The 21,517-nt window shown below is 38.5% G+C and overlaps 1 protein-coding gene across 1 annotated transcript in view; it reads right to left on the bottom strand.

Moving 5' to 3' along the window:
* ASAP1 (ArfGAP with SH3 domain, ankyrin repeat and PH domain 1) overlaps positions 1-21,517 on the bottom strand; it is a 478,196-nt gene that overhangs the window by 148,054 nt on the left and 308,625 nt on the right. The window contains exons 6-9 of the mRNA XM_036755612.1: positions 6,243-6,317; positions 4,722-4,771; positions 1,327-1,456; positions 6-91 (exon numbers count right to left, since the gene is read on the bottom strand). Coding sequence (XP_036611507.1) covers positions 6-91; positions 1,327-1,456; positions 4,722-4,771; positions 6,243-6,317 — 341 coding nt within the window. The remainder of the gene's footprint in view (positions 1-5; positions 92-1,326; positions 1,457-4,721; positions 4,772-6,242; positions 6,318-21,517) is intronic.

The following is a 21,517-nucleotide window of genomic DNA, read 5'->3' as shown; positions in this document are numbered from 1 at the left end:
CTTACTTGCACTGTGCATGATAATACTTTATAAGATTCTGGAGCAGGTCAACACCCTTTTTTGTCTTGATTTCATTAACTTTAATGAGATACTGTGGAAATAAAACAGAACTTGATGTTGGTAATTACAGGCTATGTCTTCATTTGCCTTCAGATAGTAGAGAACCAGCTTTTAATCCATACAACGTGAGGCACTGCTCACTAGTAGATCTCCACAGTTGTTCAGTTCCATTTAAGGAATGCTGATCTGGCACAGCAATGAATCAAAGGTACACCAAGTAAACCGAGTGATTAAGTTGTTAGCATTTTTAAAATAGTAAAATTAGTTCACTTGACAAGTTAAAGTCAAACACAGCAAAAACATTCCCGAATGATCAGAAATCCATTTTTCCCCTCTCCTGTAATACAATAGGGCATGCTTTTTATATTCTTTCTTGTTATAAACAGATATTTTTTAAATGGACATTTTGTCTGCACACATTGGGCACATGGTTAAAATATCAACATGCCAACAAACGACTCGATATAGTTTAGAAAACACATAACCCGTAAAATCCAGCATTCAATTTCACATACACACAGATACACAGTGCCCAACCCCACCCCAGACTATTCCCACAAACATCCAGCAGCTTAACAAACAGCATTCAGGTTCTCACCCAATTAACTCCTCTTTTTGCTTTTATTTTTAAGCATTCTAAAGATATCCTGACCGACTTCAACCTGAAGGCTGAGAAAAAGAATTCCGTGACATTCCTTCTTTGACCTCTGTGCCTGATTTCAACAGAACTCCAGAGGATGCTGACTCACAAGATTTGGAGTTAAAAGCACTCTCAGGGATCATGTAGTCCAACCTGCTCATTTCACAAATCAGGAAACTTAGACCCAGAGAGGCCACATGACTCGCCTAAAGTCATACAGGTAGCTATTAGCTAAGTTCAGATATGAGCCCAATAGTGTAACTGCTCCATGCTAATTATCACAATTCTTTGTGGTGGATAGTCAGCATCATGTCCTAACTATAGGAATCAGAATCCTAGCTTTGGTATTTATTATCTGGGTGACCCTGGGTTAATCACCTCCCTTCTCAAAGCCTCAGTTTCTTTATCAGTAAAATGACAGGGTTGGACTAGATTACCTCCAAAATCCCTATAAGCTCTAACTGGGGGGAAAAAAGAGAGTGAAATATTCAGAATATAATCCTCTTATCTAGTAATTGAATGTACCCTTAATTTTTTAACCAAATAATAACCTGCTGATTAGCAGTAAGGAAAAAGATACCAATTAAAATTCTAGGCAAATTATTCTTTAGAAAATCTTTTCTTACTTCACACATCTGTAGCTGAAACAGGCGCCTCTCTTTCTCCATTTCTTCTGCTATTTCTGCTCCTGTTATCTCTGTGCGGATCATCCCATGCTGTTTTGCATGTTCTCTTTTTTCTTTTTCAATTTTTGTACTGTAATTAAAGTAGATGAGACTATGGGTTTTAAAAGAATCTCACTAATACCTCTCACTTAAAAAGCCAATGTATATAATTTCACAAGAACTGAGCTGAGTCAACTCAACATTCATTGTCCATCTCAACTCAATTCAATAGATAATTATTAATCACCTCCTGTGTGTAAGGTACTAAATTTTATGGGAGAAAGACCAATAAAGTATTCTTGATGAATTTACAACCTAGTCATGAAGATAAGACGTGTGTGGATTGCTGTCGTACAAAAACTGAAATAAACAGGCAGCATGATTCAGTGGAAAAAATAATGGCTCTGGAGTGCAAGGACCTAGATTTGATTCCTGGCTCTGCTACCAATAGAAAGGATTGGATGGAATGGCCTGTAAGGTTCTTCTAATTCTAATTTCCTCATGATCACAACAATTCTGTATGAAGAAGGCTTTGTAAATTTTGAAAAAAAAACTATAGAAATGTGAAAGTTGCACAACCACAAACCCTCAACTTCTCCGTGAAACCTTCTCTGATCTTCCCTGAAGAGTGTCTCCTATGTGGTTCTATTAACAAGTGGATTTTTTTTTCCTTTACCTCTGTACTTATCTTATGGGATTATTAATTTAGAGCTGAATTAAGTAGTATTTTATGTCATGTCAGGTGGATAAATGAGACTGTGTAGGACCAAAGGTTAGGCTGATCCTAAGCGGAAATTCAAAAGCCCATATCAAATTTTCTCACATTTTGGGTGCTTTTCCCCTTCTAACTTATTATTAAGATCCAGTCCAGTTTTGTATTATTTATCAAGTAATCAATAAATATGTAGAAAGTACTCATTATTAATAAGTCAGGCCCTCAAAGAGCTTACAGCCTAATGTTTAAATAAGAAAAAGCTCTTGAATTGTATTTTGGTAGTAAACATACCAATGTACAATTCTAAGGCAGATAGGTGCCTCAATGGATAGATCATTGGGCCTGGAGACAGGAAGATCTGAGTTCAAATCCAGCCTCAGACCCTCATTAGCTGTGTGACCCTAGGCAAGTCACTTAACTCTGGTTTGCCTCAGTTTCCTCATCAGTAAAGTGGCAATAATAATAGCCCCTACCTCCCAGGATTGTTGTGAGGATCAAATGATATAATACTTTGAAAATGATCAACATGGCACCTGGCATACAGTAGGCACCATATAAATGTTAACTATTATTATATAAAGACATTTATGTTGACATTTGTATAGTATTGTAAGGAGTGAAAAGAGGCTGCTATCTAGGGATATGCTGGGCACTGTTTCATTTTTATAACTGGGCAACATCCATACTATTGTTCTAAGGCAATACCTAATCAAACAATACCTAATCGAACTCACCCTATCTATCAGAAACAGTATCTTACATTTGGACAACATTTTTAATATTTATACTCTTTAAAAGGGTTTCGCGTGCTTTCTCAGATTCCTTAAAACCACCATATGGGGGTTGGAAAGGTAGTATTTGACCCCATTTTGAAAATGAGGAAATTGAACCACAAAAACAGAACAGGAGGACCTCTTCTAAGGATAATGGTAAAGTCAGGATTAGTTAACAAGCATCTATTTTTTTCTCCCACTCCATTCCCCAATTTAAAAGAAAAAACAAAAACCCGTTTAATAAATGGGAATAGTTAAACAAAAGTTATTCCCACATTGTCCGTGTCTAAAAATGTTATGTCTTATTCTGCATATGAATCCCATCATCACTGTCAGGAAATGGGTGGCACAGAGTCCTTATCAGCCCTCTGGAATCATGGCTGGTCATTTCATTGGTCAGAGTTCTAATATCTTCCAAACTTGTTTGTCTTTGTATTTTTGTATAAAGTAGAACCAAAGTCTTCTGAGTCCTAATCCTTTGCCCTTTCTACTATTTGACACTGTCCCCAAACTCATTCTTAGTCATATTTTTCTTCAAAACTTGGATTTTCTTTAGGAAGACAGAAGCTATGTTATTAAAAACGTACTGTAAAATCATGATTTAATTAGAAGCCTTGAATTAACCAGACTTTTTTCCCCCTTTGCACTAAACTCTTAAGAGACAAATATGGAGAAAATACGCTGAAAGCAAGAATGTTCTTTCAAAAAATCAACTTCCAAGAAATAGCCCATGGTCAATACATGCTTAATCCCTATCTTCTCCATCTTCCATCCTGGGTAATGAGCACTGATATTTCACAATGACAACCAGAAAGTATAAGATACTCAACCATCAAACACATGATTATATTTATTACACATGACACCATAACCAAGGAAGTAGACTTAGACATTTTGCAAAGATTTTCGACGAGAGCTGAAATAAAAAGGCCTTTGTGGTTCACTTTTATTTATCTTCCCCTCAACGTCTTCTTTTCCCTTTCCATCCCATTCTTCAGCAAACAGGGTAATTAATGGAACAGTGCATACTGATCAATCAAAATAAATCTCACACTAAGTGCTATTTCTGACTGGCTATACTAATTTACATATCTAGAAGTGTTACAAGAATCTTTTTGCTTCTTAGTTGCTTTAGAACTGTAACCATCAAAACACAAAAATATTCCAAAAACACGCACAAAGATAAAGGTTATTACATAAACAATGGTGAAAATAGCTTAAAAATTTTAATTCTTAACTTTCTCTGATTTTTTGTAACTGTTTTCATACTGCTATTATTGCTGCCTACACAAACATTTTTATCCCATTATATTAGCAGTTGTTTAAATTTATAGCCAAGAAAATAAAATAAATAAAAATCCTAAGATTCTTACCCCAGCTCTATAAAAGGCCTGAGTCTATTCTAGTATCTCTGGTATCTGCTGAGAGTTTATCAGATGTACCTGCATCATTTAGACTGTGTGTCTAGCAAAGTATGTAATACTTGTTCCCTGCCGAGTGAAAGGCCACAGGTGTACATGTTCACCCCAAACTAGCCACTAAAATTACTTTTTCTTGGAGTGTAACAGAAGCTGTGAGACATATAATACAGCTATAGTAAGATAACATTGTTAGGCAATCCCATAAATGTCAACCCATTAGCAGAAAGAAAGTAATCTCCATCCTAAAAAATGATAGTAGTTGTGTGACCAATGAAATATAAATGGCATGAAACTTTGCCAGGTTTCTCAAGTTGACCTAAAATAGAACCGAGATTTTCATAGCATTGGCGTGTATTGAACAAGAAGAAGTAGTCAAAGTCTAAAGTTGTTTGCCACTTTTAATTATTTTTCCCTTATGAAAACGATGCTCAAGTGAAAGATACTTACAATTTGGTCTCATAATCTTTCCAAGCTTTGTCAAACGGCTTTTTAAGGTCCTTAGGAAAGAGAAAATATACTTGGAATTATATTCACCTTTGGCTCAAGACAAAATGTATAATTTTGAGGCAGGGGTCCTAAAGCTGTTATATATATATATATATATATATATATATATATACACACACACACACACACACACACACACACACACATACACACATATATATATATGTCTGTGTGTCTGTGTATATATACATATACGTACTTACATCCACACACACATACACATACACATATATATATATACATATATATATATATTAACAGTTTATGCTTTTCAAACATACATGCAGCAAGGAGCTGACCTTCAGCTGATCTTTTACAACAACCCCCACAAGAATGACAGGGTTAAATAAATGTCACTAGACCTATCTGATAGGAAGAGGAACCAAGGCAAAGAAAAGTCATAAAACTAATAGTGGACTAACTGTATACAGCCAGAACTACAATCTAAGTCTACTGACCCTTAGTTCAAGACTCTTATAATCTTTTCTCATTGAAGCCCCTAACTACCAAGCTTTTCCCCTCCTTAAGTCAAGTAACTTTTCAAACTGACACTGCTATTGGACTTTTACATGATTAATGTTTACTACTTTCAAAAATAAATTCCTTCAAGAGTTATATAACTGAAATGGCATACTTTTAAAAATCAATGAACAAGCGGCTGAGTGACAACTCTGTGTCTGACACTATACTAGCACTTGGGAACACAAAGAAAGGAAAAATAGTAGTCCTGACCCTAGAAGGGGTTCACACTCTACTGGGGAAGATAACATGTAAATATCCAGGCACATACAAGATAGATGCAGCGTAAATGGAAGGTAAGGTAAAAGGGGAAAGCAAGCAGAGGGGAAAGCATTCCCAGAGAGGGAGGGTGAACACACAGGGACTACAGAACTAGGGATATGAGTTGAGTCTTGGAAGCCAGGGAAGCTGAGAGCTGAAAACTGAGAGGGAGGGGGGCAGTACAAGGAACCACATCATAGAGTGCATAGACCAGAGTGAAGTGTAAGAGGACTGGGAAGGTAGGAAAGAGTTCCTTTAAGTAGGTAATAGAGAACCAAAGATGTATATTGGGCAGGGAGGGGTGTATGACTGGGTCAGGCCAACACTTTAGGAAAATCATTTTTAGCAGGCTGGAGTGGAGTGGGGAGAGACTCAAGAACACAGCCCAATTAGAAAATGAACACAATAGTTCAGGCAAGAGGTGATGAGAGGCTGAACTAGGGTGGTAGCCCTGTAAGTGGAGAGAAGGGAATGCATTCAAATGATGTTTTAGAGAAAGAAATCCCAAGATTTGGCAACCGATCTTATACGTGGAACAAGTGATGGAGAAGTCGAGGATGAACCTGAATGTTTTGAACCAAAGTTTTAAATCTGAATAACTAGAAGCATTTCCCTCGACTGGAACAGGCTTAGAAGAAGAAAAGTTTCAAGGAAAGTTAAATCACACTGTTGACCACTTACTCCTTTGACTCCTTTCAGATCTCCTTTTAACAAGGAATCCAAGGTGAAGATCACATTGTGGCTTAAACCTTGGAGCTGTAGGGGAAAAGAATGAGAGCGCCATGTTAGTTCATTTTATTTTATTTTTAAAACATGTGATTTTATTTCTTTAGCCTAATCTTAGAACTATAGCCAATAGTCATATCAGCCACTGTACTTGTGGTCGGAACTGCTCATTAGTCAGCTGATGATATAATCTGCAAAAACAGGGAGAAGGCCTAAGATGATCTCCAAAGACTCAAACAGTTTATATTTCCAATTATCTATTTTAAAGTGCTTTGTAGCTCTAATGTTCCAAAGACTCCTTCCATTTCTAAGATTCTCTGTTCCGTGGCCTCTTCCATTTATAGCATTATTTTGTGCTTTGACATTCTCTAAAGTGCCTTCTAGTTTTAACACTATGTTTCTAAGCTTTTTGTTTCTTTTACACCCTAGCTCTAATGTCTCCAGCTCTATTATTGTTTGAGTTTCAAGTTTAGGACATTCTGAAGTAAGGTAGTAGGAGAACAATGTAATTTTCCAGGCACTTTTCCTCCTAACTCCACCAAAGTACATCTTCAGGATACATCCCAGGGCTAAAAGCTCTAGCTGGCTACATACAAAAGGAGAGTCTAGTTAGGAAGGGGGAAAAAAAATCCCATTGTGATCAAGCCAACAAGGAAGTAGCCAAAATAATTACTCCCTCTAGTGGCAATATGGTCATCTGTTTCAAATGATACATCAGAGATAAAGAGGCAGAAGCAGCAGAGAAAGTTCTTAATTATCTCATGACCCACACTGGCAGGGAAATATTCTGTTTACTGCTGCAGGTAAATTTAATAATAATAAAAGGGATAGAGTATACCTATGATTTCACTGACATAGGAAATTCCCTCTCTAGCTTTTTCTCTGAAATTGACAGTCTTAGACAGTAGCTTAGAGCTCTGAGGGATTGCCCAGGGTCACATAGCCAGTACAGTCTGTACTTCACAGATGAGGTCACTAGAATTTGAGGGAAGCTAAGTGACCTGCCAAATGTCACAGAGCTAGGTTAGTCATGTGGTCACTGGAAATTGTTGAGGCCAGGATTTCTCAGGTCTTTTGATTCCAAGTCAATAAGAATTAAACCAGAACATTATGTGGACTGAAATAGATGAAAGAGCAGAACGTAATTTGAGGAAAAAAAAATTTAAACCTGCTCCATTTAAATCAAGCACTTCTGAAGAAATACAATGGAAAAGCAGTGAATTTTAATAACGAAACTACTCTTTTCCAGGCAGACTGGAATCTTTTGGTGTTCCCCTATCCTTAATTGTTAGATGACTTCTATTCAAACGATATGCACAGGTTTTCACAGCTGAGTGCCTTCAAATTACGTGTCAATAAAATAAGGACTAGATCTCCATTTACACAAATATGTAGAAACACAGCTTAGAGGGAACAAGGATGAGCCGGCACGTCTAACCAATACATAATGTAGAAACAAAGAGAGTTGGTGTTTGAACGAATAAACATTCAAAGAAGAAAAAAGAAAAGGAAAAAAAGTAAGTGTTCCCTGGATCAATTTCCAGTTCAGTAACTCACTGCCTACTACACAGAAAGAAAAAACCTGCATTCCATAAAAAAATTTTTTTGAAGTATGCATAGAATTGACATTGAGTTCTAGATGGTGGTGGCAGCAGAGTGCAAACTCCAATGGATTCTACAAAGTGCGAAAGGCTTCACGTATGGGTCTGGCAACATTTATTCTTCAAGGTCAAGCCTAATTAAACATGGAAATGTATGCAAGTTTGTGTTTGTGTGCATATGTGTGTATATATGTATATATATGCATATATATGCATTATATGTATTTGCAATAGCAACTTAAGAAGTTATAGAGAGGCTACAAACTGTGTTGAAGGTAAAATCAAAGCTCTTCTGAAGTGCTCCAATACTTTACAAGGGCTATTTTTTGTGCTTATCACAAGGCTAAGCACAAAGTAGTTGCCTCAATAAAACTTATCACCTGGCAATATAGTAACACAGAACTCACTAGAATATACATGATGACTATAAAGATTGTGGTACAGACAGTGCCAGGCCTGGAGTCAGGAAAACTCAACTTCCTGAGTTCAGTTTTGGCCCCCAGAGACTTCCTAGCTGTGTGACTCCGGGCAAGCCACTTAACGTTGTTTGCCTCAGTTTCCTCTTTAGTAAAATGAGCTGGAAATGTCAAACCACTCCAGTATCTTTGCCAAGAAAATCCCAAATAGGATCACAAAGAACTGGACATGACTGAAAACAACCAAACAAAGCAACAAAATATATACGTATCTGTATCCCATATCTATTATCTATATGCCCCAAAACAATGAAAATGTAATGTATGTCAGTGTGTATGAAATCACTCTCCCCGGGTAGATATATAGTTATCTTATATAAGAATAATGCATATTATAGTGAGTTCTGCATTATTAGTTTACCAAGTTATAACTTTTATTGAGGCAAACACACACATATATACAAACTTATACTTAAATCCTTCAGAGAATATTCAAAAGTCTGTGCATCTTAAGGGAAGGGGGTCTGGGATTTCTGATTTCATCAGCATAGGGGGATCCCAATAGAGAACCTTCTACTAACACAGATCAGCAGCTATACTGCAATGTAGTCTTCTACGCCCAGGACATAATGTGAGTTAATTCTTTCTTCCATCCCTAAAACCCTGCCCCTTCCCATGGGTTGAGTGGTGACCTTGGGACTTTGAAGCCTCTGCCAGTGTTGATTCATACACCACGATGGAAAGGCTTTGGACGTGGACCCAGAGATAGGTTGTATGTCTGCTGTCTGAGGACAAGCCTTGCTAAGTTCTGAGTGACAGCACAAGGCTGGCCCCTGAAAAATGAACTATCCAGTCCCAGCAACTCTCAAAGACCATCTCCTAAGTCATGAAAGGGTTGTCATCTGTGTCAGTAGGAGGATGCACAACGACAGAATCACAGATCTCTGAAGTAAATTTAATTTCTCAAAACAATAACATAATAAAATTCTTCAGGAAGAGGGGTAATCAATTACGCAGGTGCTGGCTACCCCTCCACCCCCAATATTATTAAGGCCCCCAATAACAGAAAAGTTACAGCAAGTGTTTTAATCAATAAGAAAATGTTTTAGTGTTCCCCAAAGCCTGCTGCAGACATAGACTTTTGAATAGTCTGTCCTAGAATAAATTTTAAAGGGGAAGAGTCTGAAATTCAAAACAAAACAAAACAAAAAACCAGTCTTTCCAGAGGTCATGTTGGGTCCCTTGCTGGCTTCCCTAAGGGCTCTCAGGAAACTGGACTAGTTGCAGAAGCTCCTATTTGCTTGTAGGAGAAGCAGCACTGGTCCCACAATGATCTCCTATGCCCATCCTTCAAAGCAGAAAGCTTTTCTCTTTATTTCAGGCAAAAAGAAAAGCAAAGGAATTGTGGCTAAGAAAGGAAGGGATGAGGTAAGTAAGGGGTTGACTTTGAAGAAATTGTGGGGAAATAGAGGGGGGAGACATTCCTAAGTTAGGATGCGTTGAGACCACAACTATGTTATTTTCGTGATTTGCCTCATGTTGACAACTCCTAGAATTTATGGCAACTATAGAATAAACTTCATTTAGGCATCACATTCTGTGAATAAAAGGCAATAAATCATAAGGACTATTAACAAGGTTGTGAAGCACACTGCTTACTCATACATACTGTATTTATTTTCAAAGGAGCCAAGAATAATTCAATATAACTTTTACTAAATACCTAGTATATGGCTTAATATTGGAGCGCCTCACTTCTAGCCAACAAAGTGTATTCCGGAGTAGCAGGGAGTGGACCAAGAGGACCTCTGGTTACTAGACCGTGGATAATGGGGGGGAAATAATCATTCTTCACACCCTCCATCCCTCTTCAGGAGTATGGAAAATCATGGGAGAGAAATGCCTAGACCCGGGGGTAGCTCTTCTCTTTATGATCACTTCCCAGACATGTCCAAACCTTGTAGTCCATATTCTGGTCCTCCTCTTCATCTACTTCCCAATGGAACCTGGCTTCTCTCACTCTAGGCTCTGATAGAGCAGCTTTTGCCTTTTATTGCCTGGAACCAGGCTTCTACATCATTTCCTGATTATTTCTAAACCATGCTGCCTACCTACACCCTAACCATACCTCCAAGTCCCTTTTTATGTGTTATTTTCCCCATTAGACTGAAAGCTCCTTGAGGGGAGGGGCTGTCTTACTTTTTTGCACCTAGCATAATGCCTGGCACATAGTATCTGGTTTAGTAAGTATACTTTTTCATCATTCATTCTCTTTGGCAATCACATTCTTGGAGGAAATTTTCAATAAGCCCAAGCATATTTCACTAAGAACCTAAAAAAATAAGCAGGGTTACAATTATGGATCCATCTTAACGTTCCTTTGAACAAACCTCCACCCCCCTGCCCTTACCTTTCCTCCACAACTGGACAAGTATTCCACCTAGTCCCTGCCTTCAAAATCCTGGTTTTCTTCAAAACTCAGCTCAGGTTCTATCTATTACATAAACCCTTGATTCATCCCCTTTCTTTTCAAATTACCTTCATATTTATTTTGTATACACCTACATTACGTACGTATTATCTTATCCCATAGAATGCACCGTTTCTGAGATAGAGATTACTTCATTGTTGTCTCTATGCCCCTAAAACCTATCAGAGGGCCTGGTACGAAGCAAGTGTTAATAAATGCTTGTTGACTGATTAATCCTCCACTGATAATTCAAATTAACAATATACATTTCGATCCAAATCAGTTTTATCTTGATTTAATTCCCTAATGCATATTGCCTCTTAGCTACCTGTTTTGGCTTTCAGTTTCACAGAAACTGAGTCCCAAAGATATTAAATGATTTTTTGTTTTCTTCCCAGATTGCTGAATGGCAGAGCTGAACACGGATCTCTGTTGTTTGCTACTTTATAGACTCTTCCCTGGACAAGTTCCTTCTAATTAATTAACGAGAGCACAAACTTGAATAAGACTTTTCAATGGCTGCAGGGCTCCTGAGCCTGTCAGCCATGACAGACATTTATTTGCCTCTTTCCAGGCCACATAATGCCAATTGCTTCAAGCTTTGGTACCTGCCACAAAAAGGAGGAACTGGCCTATAAAAATTAACACATTTCCCATAAAACTGATGAAACCTGACAGCTTTTTACAAAAGGGTTTTCAATCTTTGGGTCAGATGAAAAATGCAAAGAGAGATCCTGAGCCTGGCTAGATGTTTGCTGGAATTATATAACAACTTGAAAGATACAATGAACTTCCTAATATTCAAATATTTATAGAATGCCTACCATTTATTGAAGGCTCCTATATTACATGTTGTAGGAATAGTAGGATGAAGGAAAAACTAAAGGGGAACAATGACCATTGTCTTCAAGTCCATGAAGGGTAGTGGGAAAAGAAGGTGATTTCTTCTGTGTTGATAAGAAACCAGAATTGGGGGATGTTAGAAGGAGGGAGAGATTCACTTAATCGATACATGCAAAGACTTTCTAATAGAGCCAGCTAATAAGACAGTGGGCTGTATTTTGAAGTAATTAGAAAAAAAAAATTCCAACAAAAAAAAAAAAAACAAAACAGTGGGACTGTGCCAGTCTATCTACAGTCTCAAGTGCCAAAATCATGACAGGAAAAAAAAATAACTGCCTTACCCCAAAGGGGAGAAAAAAGCTTAGGATCTAAGAGAAGATATTCTTTTTGGAGCTCAATAATTCAAGATGTTTTCTCTCCTAAATAATCTTTTAAATTTAAATTTGTAATTTTTTGTTATTCTCAACTTTAAAAATGTTTCCATATGCACAAATCAGAAAATAAAAGTTGCACACAAAACCATCACTCTTATCAGGCACAGTTTCTATTTCAATAAAAAAATTCAAAATGTTAGTTTCAAAATTCTCTTACTTTCCTGGGTCTCCTGAATTTCATTTGATTTTTATACGTACATAGATACATATATATATTTACATATATACACACACATTACAGTACTATAATGACTCATGTTTCTTTATTTTCTTCTTTTTGGGGACACTGATACTTTTAGCTATTCTTTTAGAGAAAAGGGGCAGCTAGGGGGCTCTGTGGATAGAGTACTGGGCCTGGAGTCAGAGAGACTCATCTTCATGAGTTCAAGTCTGGGTGACAAAGCCACTTAACTCTGCTTGTCTCAGTTTCCTCATCTGTAAAATGAACTGGAGAAGGAAATGGCAAACTACTCCAGTATCTTTGCCGAGAAAACCTTAAATGGGGTCATAGAGAGTTGGACAAGACTGAAAAATGTCTTAACAGTTGACGTATAGCTAATAATAATAGCTAGCGTTTATACGTAGCCTTAAGGTTTACAAAATGCTTTACAAATATCATCACACTTGATTCTAACAACCCTGGGAGGAAGGTGCTTTTATGATCTCTATTTTTTTTCCAGATGGGAAAACTGAAGCAAACAGAGTGATTTGCCCCGAGCTGCATAGTTAAAAAGTCTGTGAGACAGGATCTGAACTCAGGGTTCCTGACTCCAGGTCCAGCAGTCTAGCCACTGTACCACTGAACTTCTTACATATCCCTTTCAACATACGTACTTCCATGGGATCTTAATGTTATCTCAGACTTAAAAATCACATGAACAACAAGAGCCCCCTAAGAGATAGTTCTGCCTATAGAAATGGGGAAATGTTTGGAAGTATAAAGACAATTCCCCCAGAAACATAAGCTGACCGCACAAGTCACATTCTAGTGTCATCAGTAAAGGTTAGCAATGGGTTTGGGCTTAGGAGAAGTGGGGAGAAGTAACAAGAATGAGTAAATCTTGTGTTTATGGAAAATCCTGAGAACGAAGACTTTCTTGTATGTGGTTATCCACATTTACACACTTAGGGGCAGATAAGAAACATAATGTACTGTGTCATGAATTCATAATTGAATGACCGCAGAAAGGCTAAAAAAAAGGATGATGATAAACAATAATAATAGCTGACATTTGTGTACCTTTTTAAGGTTTGTAAGTGCTCTCCATTCACCATCTCTTTTGATGAATCTAAAATTAACCTCTTTTAAATTGTTTCCTTTGCTGGATTATTGTCCGCATGCCCTTCACCTAACTGTGAATGTACCCCAAGGGTCAGTCTAGGGCCCTTGTCTTTTCTTTTTATATACTTCCTTCCTTACAGACCTCATCGGCTCCCATGCATTCAATGATCGTCTCAACACAGATCTATACATATTCTCAGATCTATACATTTAGCTCTAGTGTCTTTCCCAAGTTCTCCTCCGGTATCATGAATTGTCTACGGGGCAAATTAAACTGACTGTCCTAAAAGCATCTCTAACTCAACATAAGCTAAAAAAAAATTATTTTCTTTCTCTAAAAGATATTCCCTTTCTGAACTTCCCTATTTCTGCTCAGGGCACCAGCATCCTTGCAGTCACTTCAATTAGCAACCATGGAGGCACCCCTGACTTCCCACCTGACCACAGTAGCCCAGAAATCCAATGACAACATCTCCCACTTCTGTCCCCTTTTCGCTATTCAGGTAGCCACCATCACTTAATACTTCTTGCCTCAAACACTCAAACATCCTCCTAATTTATTTCTCTGCTTCAAATTTCTTTCCTCTCCAAATTCATCCTCCACAGTGCTGCCAAAATGAAATTCCTAAATCACAGGCCTGACTAGGTCACTCCATTACTCCATAATCCCTAGTGGTTCCCTAGTACCTCCAATATCAAATACAAAGCCCTTCACAAACCAATTCCAATCTGCCTTTCCAGGTTTGTTCTACATGACTCTCCTACATGTACTCTGGTTCAAATCAACCTTCTGTTTTCCATGTATAACATTCCATCTCTATGCATGTGCACAGGCTGTCCTGAACGCCTGTAATGCAGGACTCTTTACCTCCACCTTTTAGAATCCCCAATTTCTTTCAAAGCTTAAACACTACTTCCTACATGAGGTCTTTTCTGAGCTCTTCTCCTCTCCAACCCCAGAGAAGGGACAAGAGGAATTTTTGCCCCCCCTCCAAAAATAGTTACCTTGTAATTACTTTGTATATATTTTCATGTCTGTGTTGTCCTGCCCTATAGAGTGTAAACTCCTTGAGGACAAAAGCTGTTTCAATTTTCCCTTTTCATCCAGGTAGGAGGTACTTAATAAATGCTTGTTGGTTGCCTAATTTGCCAGAAATCAGATACACAACTGAAAAATTACAGAAAGCAAAAAATGGGTTGGAATTTACACCAGCAGGGGGAGTATTGATACTGACAAGATCAGAGATGTGCTATTGGAGAAAAAAAACCACAGAATTTAAGAGTAAGAGAGAACTGGGTTTTAATCCTGACTCTGACACTTACTAGCTGTATAAGCCTAGGCGAATCACTTACTTTCTGAGCCTCAGGCTCCATATCTATAAATTAGGAATGATAGTACCTGTGCTACCTACCAATACCACGACCACCACCACCATTTACATAATGCTTTAAGGTTTGCAAAGTGCTTTACAAATATCATCTCATTTGATCTCCTCATTCTGGTCTCCCCCAGAGGCGGATACCATAATTATCCCCATTTTACAGACATGAAACCTGAAGCAGGAAGTTTTAACTGCCATAGTGTTTCAGGTAGGATTTGTACTCAGGTTTTCCTGACTCCAGGTCCAGCACTGTATACACACACACAAAATGACTTTGTGACAGGGAGCTGGATGCCGTATTTTTCCATCTTTGATCCTGAAATGTTCTTATTTTTCTTTATTCAATGTTGTGGGGGGCTTTTTTTGTTTTTGAAATGAATCCTATCCTTGACCTAAAGCAAGCTTGGATAATTAAATCTAGAGCTACCGGAAAAGCCTGAGCTTGCACCAGAAGTGCCTCCATAGCTAATTATAACATAGCTAAGGCAACACAATAATTGCACTTAATTCCTATAGTAGTTTGCATTATCCTTAATGGATCTTTTAAATAACAATTTTCACATCTATGGAATAATTATTTTCATTCATGCTACTAAAATTCTGTTGATTACTTCATTTCCACTTAGCCGGTTTTGATTTATTTTTCTTTTGTGATAAAGATTAATATTATTTCTAACAGTCTGAAATTACTAACGAATCAAAGACTGTGTGACGTCAAATCTCTCTACTGATTAGCTTTTCACTTGATACATTTAAAAGAGTCACTTTTGCAGTTTGTTTTCCTTTAAAAAAAACAACAAAAGGAAATAATGCTTATAGAATATATGAACTTTTTATCATTAGGAAAGTTCCTCTAAAAATTATGTTTTCATTGCTAGTACAGTAAAAAGCTTGCTAATTTGGACTGCCCAGTGCAATCTGTGATCCTGCCACCAGGGGTGAGCTTGAAGTTATCCTTGCTCTGTGAAGATAGGGGAGATTAAACCAAAGGAGTGAGATACCTTCAACCTATTTAAGTGAACAAATTATTAAGCATTTCAGACTTATTTTGTTCATCCAAACATAGCTGCTGCTATGATAATCGCTAGTCACTCTTAAAATTTGTTAGAGGAGATGCTCAGACAGTTCTGGCTGAGTTGTTAGTTTGAGTCTCTATACTCACTTGAAAGAAGACTGTACTTTAAATCCTTTGGAATACTGGTAAGCACATTTAATGAATTAGAATACGTTAGGAGAAACCCCTATGTGGGATTTAATGGATTGCTTATTACTTGAGGAAGGGACTAAGAGCAAGAAGACCAGATTAGAATTCCAAGGACACGGGTTTGAATCCCAGGTTGGCTACTTAGTACCTGTGAGTAAATCCTATGATCGTATACGGAGAGTCATTAAGTAAAGAAGATGATAAAAGATAATAATACAGAGGTCATTTGTGCAAAAGTGGAAATCGCTAATCATTATCACAGATTTAGAGCTGCAAGGGACCATTTGCAATCTGACCTTCTCATTTTAAAGATGAAGAATTTGAAGTTAGGACATGGGAACTAGCTTGCCCAAGGTCATAATGGGTACTAAGTGACAAAGCATGGGTCCAAACTCAGGTGCTCTAAGCCCAATCCTGCACCCTTTCAACAGCAGCACACTTGCCTCTCTCTCTGCTCTGTGTTACTCCAAGAGGTAGAACTAGTATCAATGGGCAGAAGTCACAATTTAATTCAATACATATTTTCTAAGTGGGTATTATACACATGTAATATGCTTGATTCCAGGGGAAGACAAAAAAGATAAACAAGGAGGCAGAGGTGAGTTCAGCATAAGGAAGAATTTTCTATCAATAGAGCCTGTCACCCATGAAAAGAGTCTTGCCTCAGGGAGCTTCTCTTCCCCATCACTGGAGGCTGCAGGACTATGAGTGGGAGCCATTGTAGAAAGGATTCCTGGGGAGAGGTGATCTCTAAAGTCCTTTTAGATTTAGTCCTTAAGATTCAGTATGTAACATCAATGGAATGTTATACTCTGGAACAAGCAAGGATCCACGAAATGATAGTTTGCTGCGTGTGCATGGCAGGTTTTGAAAAAAATGTTTGTTGAATAAATTATTCTCTACCCTATTGTCTTGGATGGACTTTTTTTATTGGCCAGTATATCTTGTTTTGACTGTTGTGATCCACCTTACAGTTCAAGGTACTACTCCCTGATGTAGGAATGTCTACCTGTGAAAGTGAGGCTAAGTCATGAATCAAACCACTTTTCCCTGCATTGCTTATATACAAAAATACCAGGTGCGACCCTCATTTGGGGAGATTCCTTCCCCAAGCTGAAGAAATATTTGCATTAAGAATGATATACTATAATCTTTTTTTGCTGGCATGTTAAAGAGTTAATAGGTTGTTTTCTAAAGCTCTTAAGTTTGCAAGCTATAAGTTCATAGAAATGGCATCTGGTGGGTGATAAGACAGAGAGAAAAACTATAATAAGCAGTACCAATAGTAGCTATGGAATAAATGCACATTCAGGGGACCGAATGATTATGATGAATGAAAAGATGCAATGCGCCCCTCAGTCATTTTGGCCAAATACGTACAAATTGATAGCAATATTATTAGTAGCACCATCTTAAATACAAAGGATAACCATATAATTCATATGTACAAAGCAAAGAAGGAAGAAAGGAAGGAAGGAAGGGAGGGAGCATTAAATACGTGCCTATTATGTGCCAGGCACCGTGCTAAGAGCTTCACAAATGTTATCTCACTCAATCCTCACAACCACCATGAAATATAGGTGCTACTCTTATTTCTGCTTTGTGGTTGAGGAAGCTGAGGCAAACAGGGGTTAAGTGACAAGGTAACACAGCTGAATATGAACTCTGAAGTTGAATCTGAACTCCAGTCTTCCGGACTCCAGGCCCAGCTCTCCGCCCACTGTACCACCTAGCTACCTCCCCCTTCCATACACAAACACATACACATGTATGTGTATGTGTATGTATATGTGTAAACGTACATTTACACATATCCTCTAAAGGAAAGGGCCGATTTGCAAACTAGCAGAAGAACTCTGAGTAAATTTTCTTTCACAGAATCACAGAATGTCAGGCTTGAAAGGAACTTCAGTGGCCATCTGGTTCAACACATATATAAACAAGAATCCCCTCTCTGATATACCAACTAAGTGTTCCATTAGGTCTTGCCCGAAGCCTCTGATATGGGGGGGATTCACTACCTCCTAAAGCAGCCACTTTGGAATAGCTCCAATTGCTATTAAATTCATTCATCTAGACTAAATCTGCTTCTTCGTAACCTAGTTTTACCCAATTTTTTGCAGCTTTCTTTTGCCTTTTTCCTTACTTTTCTGAGCATATTCAGAGACTAGAGATCTAGAAAATGGATGCTTTTGGACTTAGGGGTTCCTTACCTTGGAGGCTATTGCAAAGGTCTTTGAATCCATTGAATGGATTGAGTGCAATGGCCTATTTGAATGTTTTCTATTTCTATACCTGCTTTGGAGTTTTGTGTATCCTCTGCGTGTCCTGCTTTTTTTGTGATGGGTGGTTGTTTCATTCCTAAAACCCATATACTGTACACTATGTATTCCATTAGAATCTTTATACAAATGGTTCTCAGATCTATTTATCCAGACTCAGCCTCTCTGCTGACTTCCAGTCTCCCGTTTCCAACTGCCTATTAGACATCTCATAATGGATGTTCCATAGATATCTTAAACATAAGATGTCCAGAACTGAACCGAAACCCTCCTTCTTTCCTAACTGCTCTCTGAGGGCACCAACATCCTACCTAGGCCTTATCCTTCACCCTTCAATCTCTTTCACCATCCTCTTCCTCCTTGTTCAATCAGCGGTCAAATCCTTCATCACATCTCTTTCCTTTGACACTGCTACTGTCCTGGTAGAGACTATGTTGCCCAGGCTATGCCTGCTCATTAGTCTCCCAATAAAAGTGTCCCTCTCCCCACTCCAGGTCATGCTCCACTCGGCTGTCAAACTGATCTTCCTAAAATACAGGTCTGACCATGGCATCCCTCTACTCAATAAATAAGCTATTCCCTATCACCTCCAGGATCAAATGCAAAATCCTCTGGTGCTTAAAGTCCTTCATCACCTGTCCTCTTGCTGTCCCCCCTTCCAATATCTTTATACCTGATACCACCACTCCCTGCCTCCAATGCACTCTGTGATCCAGTGACACTGCCCTCCTGGCTATTCCACAAACAACACCCTCCACCTCTTGATTTTAGGCATTTTCTCTGCCTGCACCCCATTTTCTCCCTCTCCACCTCCATCCACCTCCTGGCTTCCTTCAAGTACAAACTTAAATCCTACCTTCTACAAGGTAATCCTGGTCCTCTTTAATGCTAGAACCTTCTCTATTGATTATTTCCAATTTTGCCTGTCTATATTCTTGTGTACACACGGTTGTTTACATGGTTTCTCCCCCTTTAGACCATGAGCTCTTTGAGAGCAAGGGCTACTTTTATCGTTTTTGTTTTTTATTTTTTATTTTTTGTTATCTCCAGTGTGTAACACAGTGTCTGGCACAGAGTAGGTGCTCAATAAATACTTATTGACTTGATAGGACTCTTACTGTATTTGGAGATCCATTATTTACTTTGTTTTAGAGATTTCTCTAGATTTTTTAAATCTGATATGGGAATATAAAAATAAAAAAGGTCCTCTTAGGGTTAAGTTTGGTCTCCCCAGCTGCTGGCCCTGACACCATGCTTTCCTCATCCTGATCTCACTTTAAAGACTCCTTGCTTTTCCTCAGACAAGATCCTTTCTCTCCCCTTTCTATCTATTTGTATAGACTATCCACCGTACCTAGAAAGCTCTCCCTGCTCACCTCTGCCTCCCTTCCTTCAAGACAGTTCAAACATCACCCTCCACAAGAGGTCCTTCCTGGTTCATCCAGCTGCCAGGACCTTCTGACTCTTTAAGGGTATCTTCCATCCACTTTACACATTGCATGTACCTACTTATTTATGTGCCCATTCCCCTATCAGAATGTAAGTTCCTTGGGGGCAGGGATTGTTTCTTCTTTTCTTTGTGAATATAGTCCTGGCACACTAAGTGCTTTAAAAGATGCTTGTTGACTGAATGTTAAATTCAGGCCACTCTTCTTGTGTGTCAAGATTGTTTTTGTGCCATGTTTTAAAGTTTAAGTTTGAATTAATAAGCATTTATTTTTTCTTCCTCCCACTCACCTCCACCCAACTGAGGGGTGGGGGAACTAAGCAAACATCTGTCCAGACCTTTTCTAATCCCATTTTAGTCATCAGTTGCATTGCAGCTATCTCTCCCAGCTTTGTGCCATTTGAAAATGTATTGTCTTTCATCTCTACCTTCTATGCCCGTCTGATATGATCTGACATCATCTCTGCCTCAGTCCAAGCTACTGACCAAAAAGTTAAACTGGATAGAGCTAAGCAAAGATCCCCAGGGGCCCTCCCCTAGAGACCTCTTTCCAAGTTAACAATGAACTGCTTGTTGAGTCCAGACACTCAGCTAACTCTGATGCCACCTAACTGAACTATGGTTTAGCGTATATTCCTTTCCTTTCTACAAGAAGAGCCTGGCAGACTTAAACATAGTGCCAAAATGGAGGTAAACTAAATCCACAGCATCCTCCTGACTTACCAATTTAGTAGCTCTATCAAAAAAAGAAAATGAGGCTTTCTGGCATGACATTCTTGATAAAGTTACACTATGCTACTTCTTTTGGGTCACTATCTTCCTCTTTTAAAACTAAGCACTCTTTTAATTATAAGTTTTAGAATTTTCTTAGGAATCAAGGTCAGGCTCGTTGGTCCACAGTTTGCAGACTCCATTTCCTGACCAATCCCACTCCCAGCTTTTTTTTTGGGGGGGGGGAATCAAGACATTTGCCCTTCTCCAAACCTATAGTACCTCTCCAGTTTTCTATGATCCTTTAAAGCTTGCTGCCTGTAGCTTAGCACTCTCTCAGTAACATCAAATGCCAATGATTTCTCTGAAGGTGTTTCCCCCCACCCCCTTTATTACTATGTCTATAATTTAGCTGAAAAAGAGGACCATGTTAGATAATGTCAACAACCTGGAGATAAATGAGGAGAAAATACAGGACACCTCTGAAATTGTTTTCACCAAGGGAGAAAAGGTCTTGTTGGCATTTATGTGGCTTTACTTGCTTTTGTTACCTTAAAGCATGTCAATTATTCTTTTAGTTGAAGTTGAAAGGCCAGAGGTTTTTGTCTTTTTTTTCTTTTAGAAGGAATGTATATGTCGCATGTCAGAGTAAAGTCTAGAGTTAAGGTCTGAGAGACAGCACCAAGGCTGGAGGATAAAGCCAGAGAGCAGAAAGACCAACAAGGTGTCACCAAGTCCTGGGATAGGGCCAAGAGCTACAGACTTCACTAAGCCAGCTTCTAAAACTTAGCCAAGAGCCACAACGCAGCCAAAACTAAGCAGAAACAGTCCTGGGATTTCTATAGCTGGAACAATCCTGGGAAGAATGCAGCTGATCTAATAGTTTCCTTAGTTCCTGCCTCTTTTGAGGGGAAGATACCCACTGGTCCCTTGGGTTTGGTCAATGAATGAGGTTTCTGTACCTGTGTACTGAGGGCAAGAGACAAGATAGAGAAGATCTTGGACCTTAGGAATCCTGAAAACATGTGTAGAGAGAGTCCACAATGTTCCATCACCTACATATGATCTGCTATCCTAGTCCTCGCTGAGCTTCCCAGAGATGCATAAAGCAATATAAATGAGGGCAGTAGTTGTTAGCTTCATCATCTTATATCAGTT

This window comes from Trichosurus vulpecula, chromosome 1 (genome assembly GCF_011100635.1).
Source record: "Trichosurus vulpecula isolate mTriVul1 chromosome 1, mTriVul1.pri, whole genome shotgun sequence".
In the NCBI taxonomy this organism is placed as follows: Eukaryota; Metazoa; Chordata; class Mammalia; order Diprotodontia; family Phalangeridae; genus Trichosurus; species Trichosurus vulpecula.
Note: the sequence above shows the minus strand (reverse complement) of the source record. Positions and strands in the feature narration are given on the sequence as shown.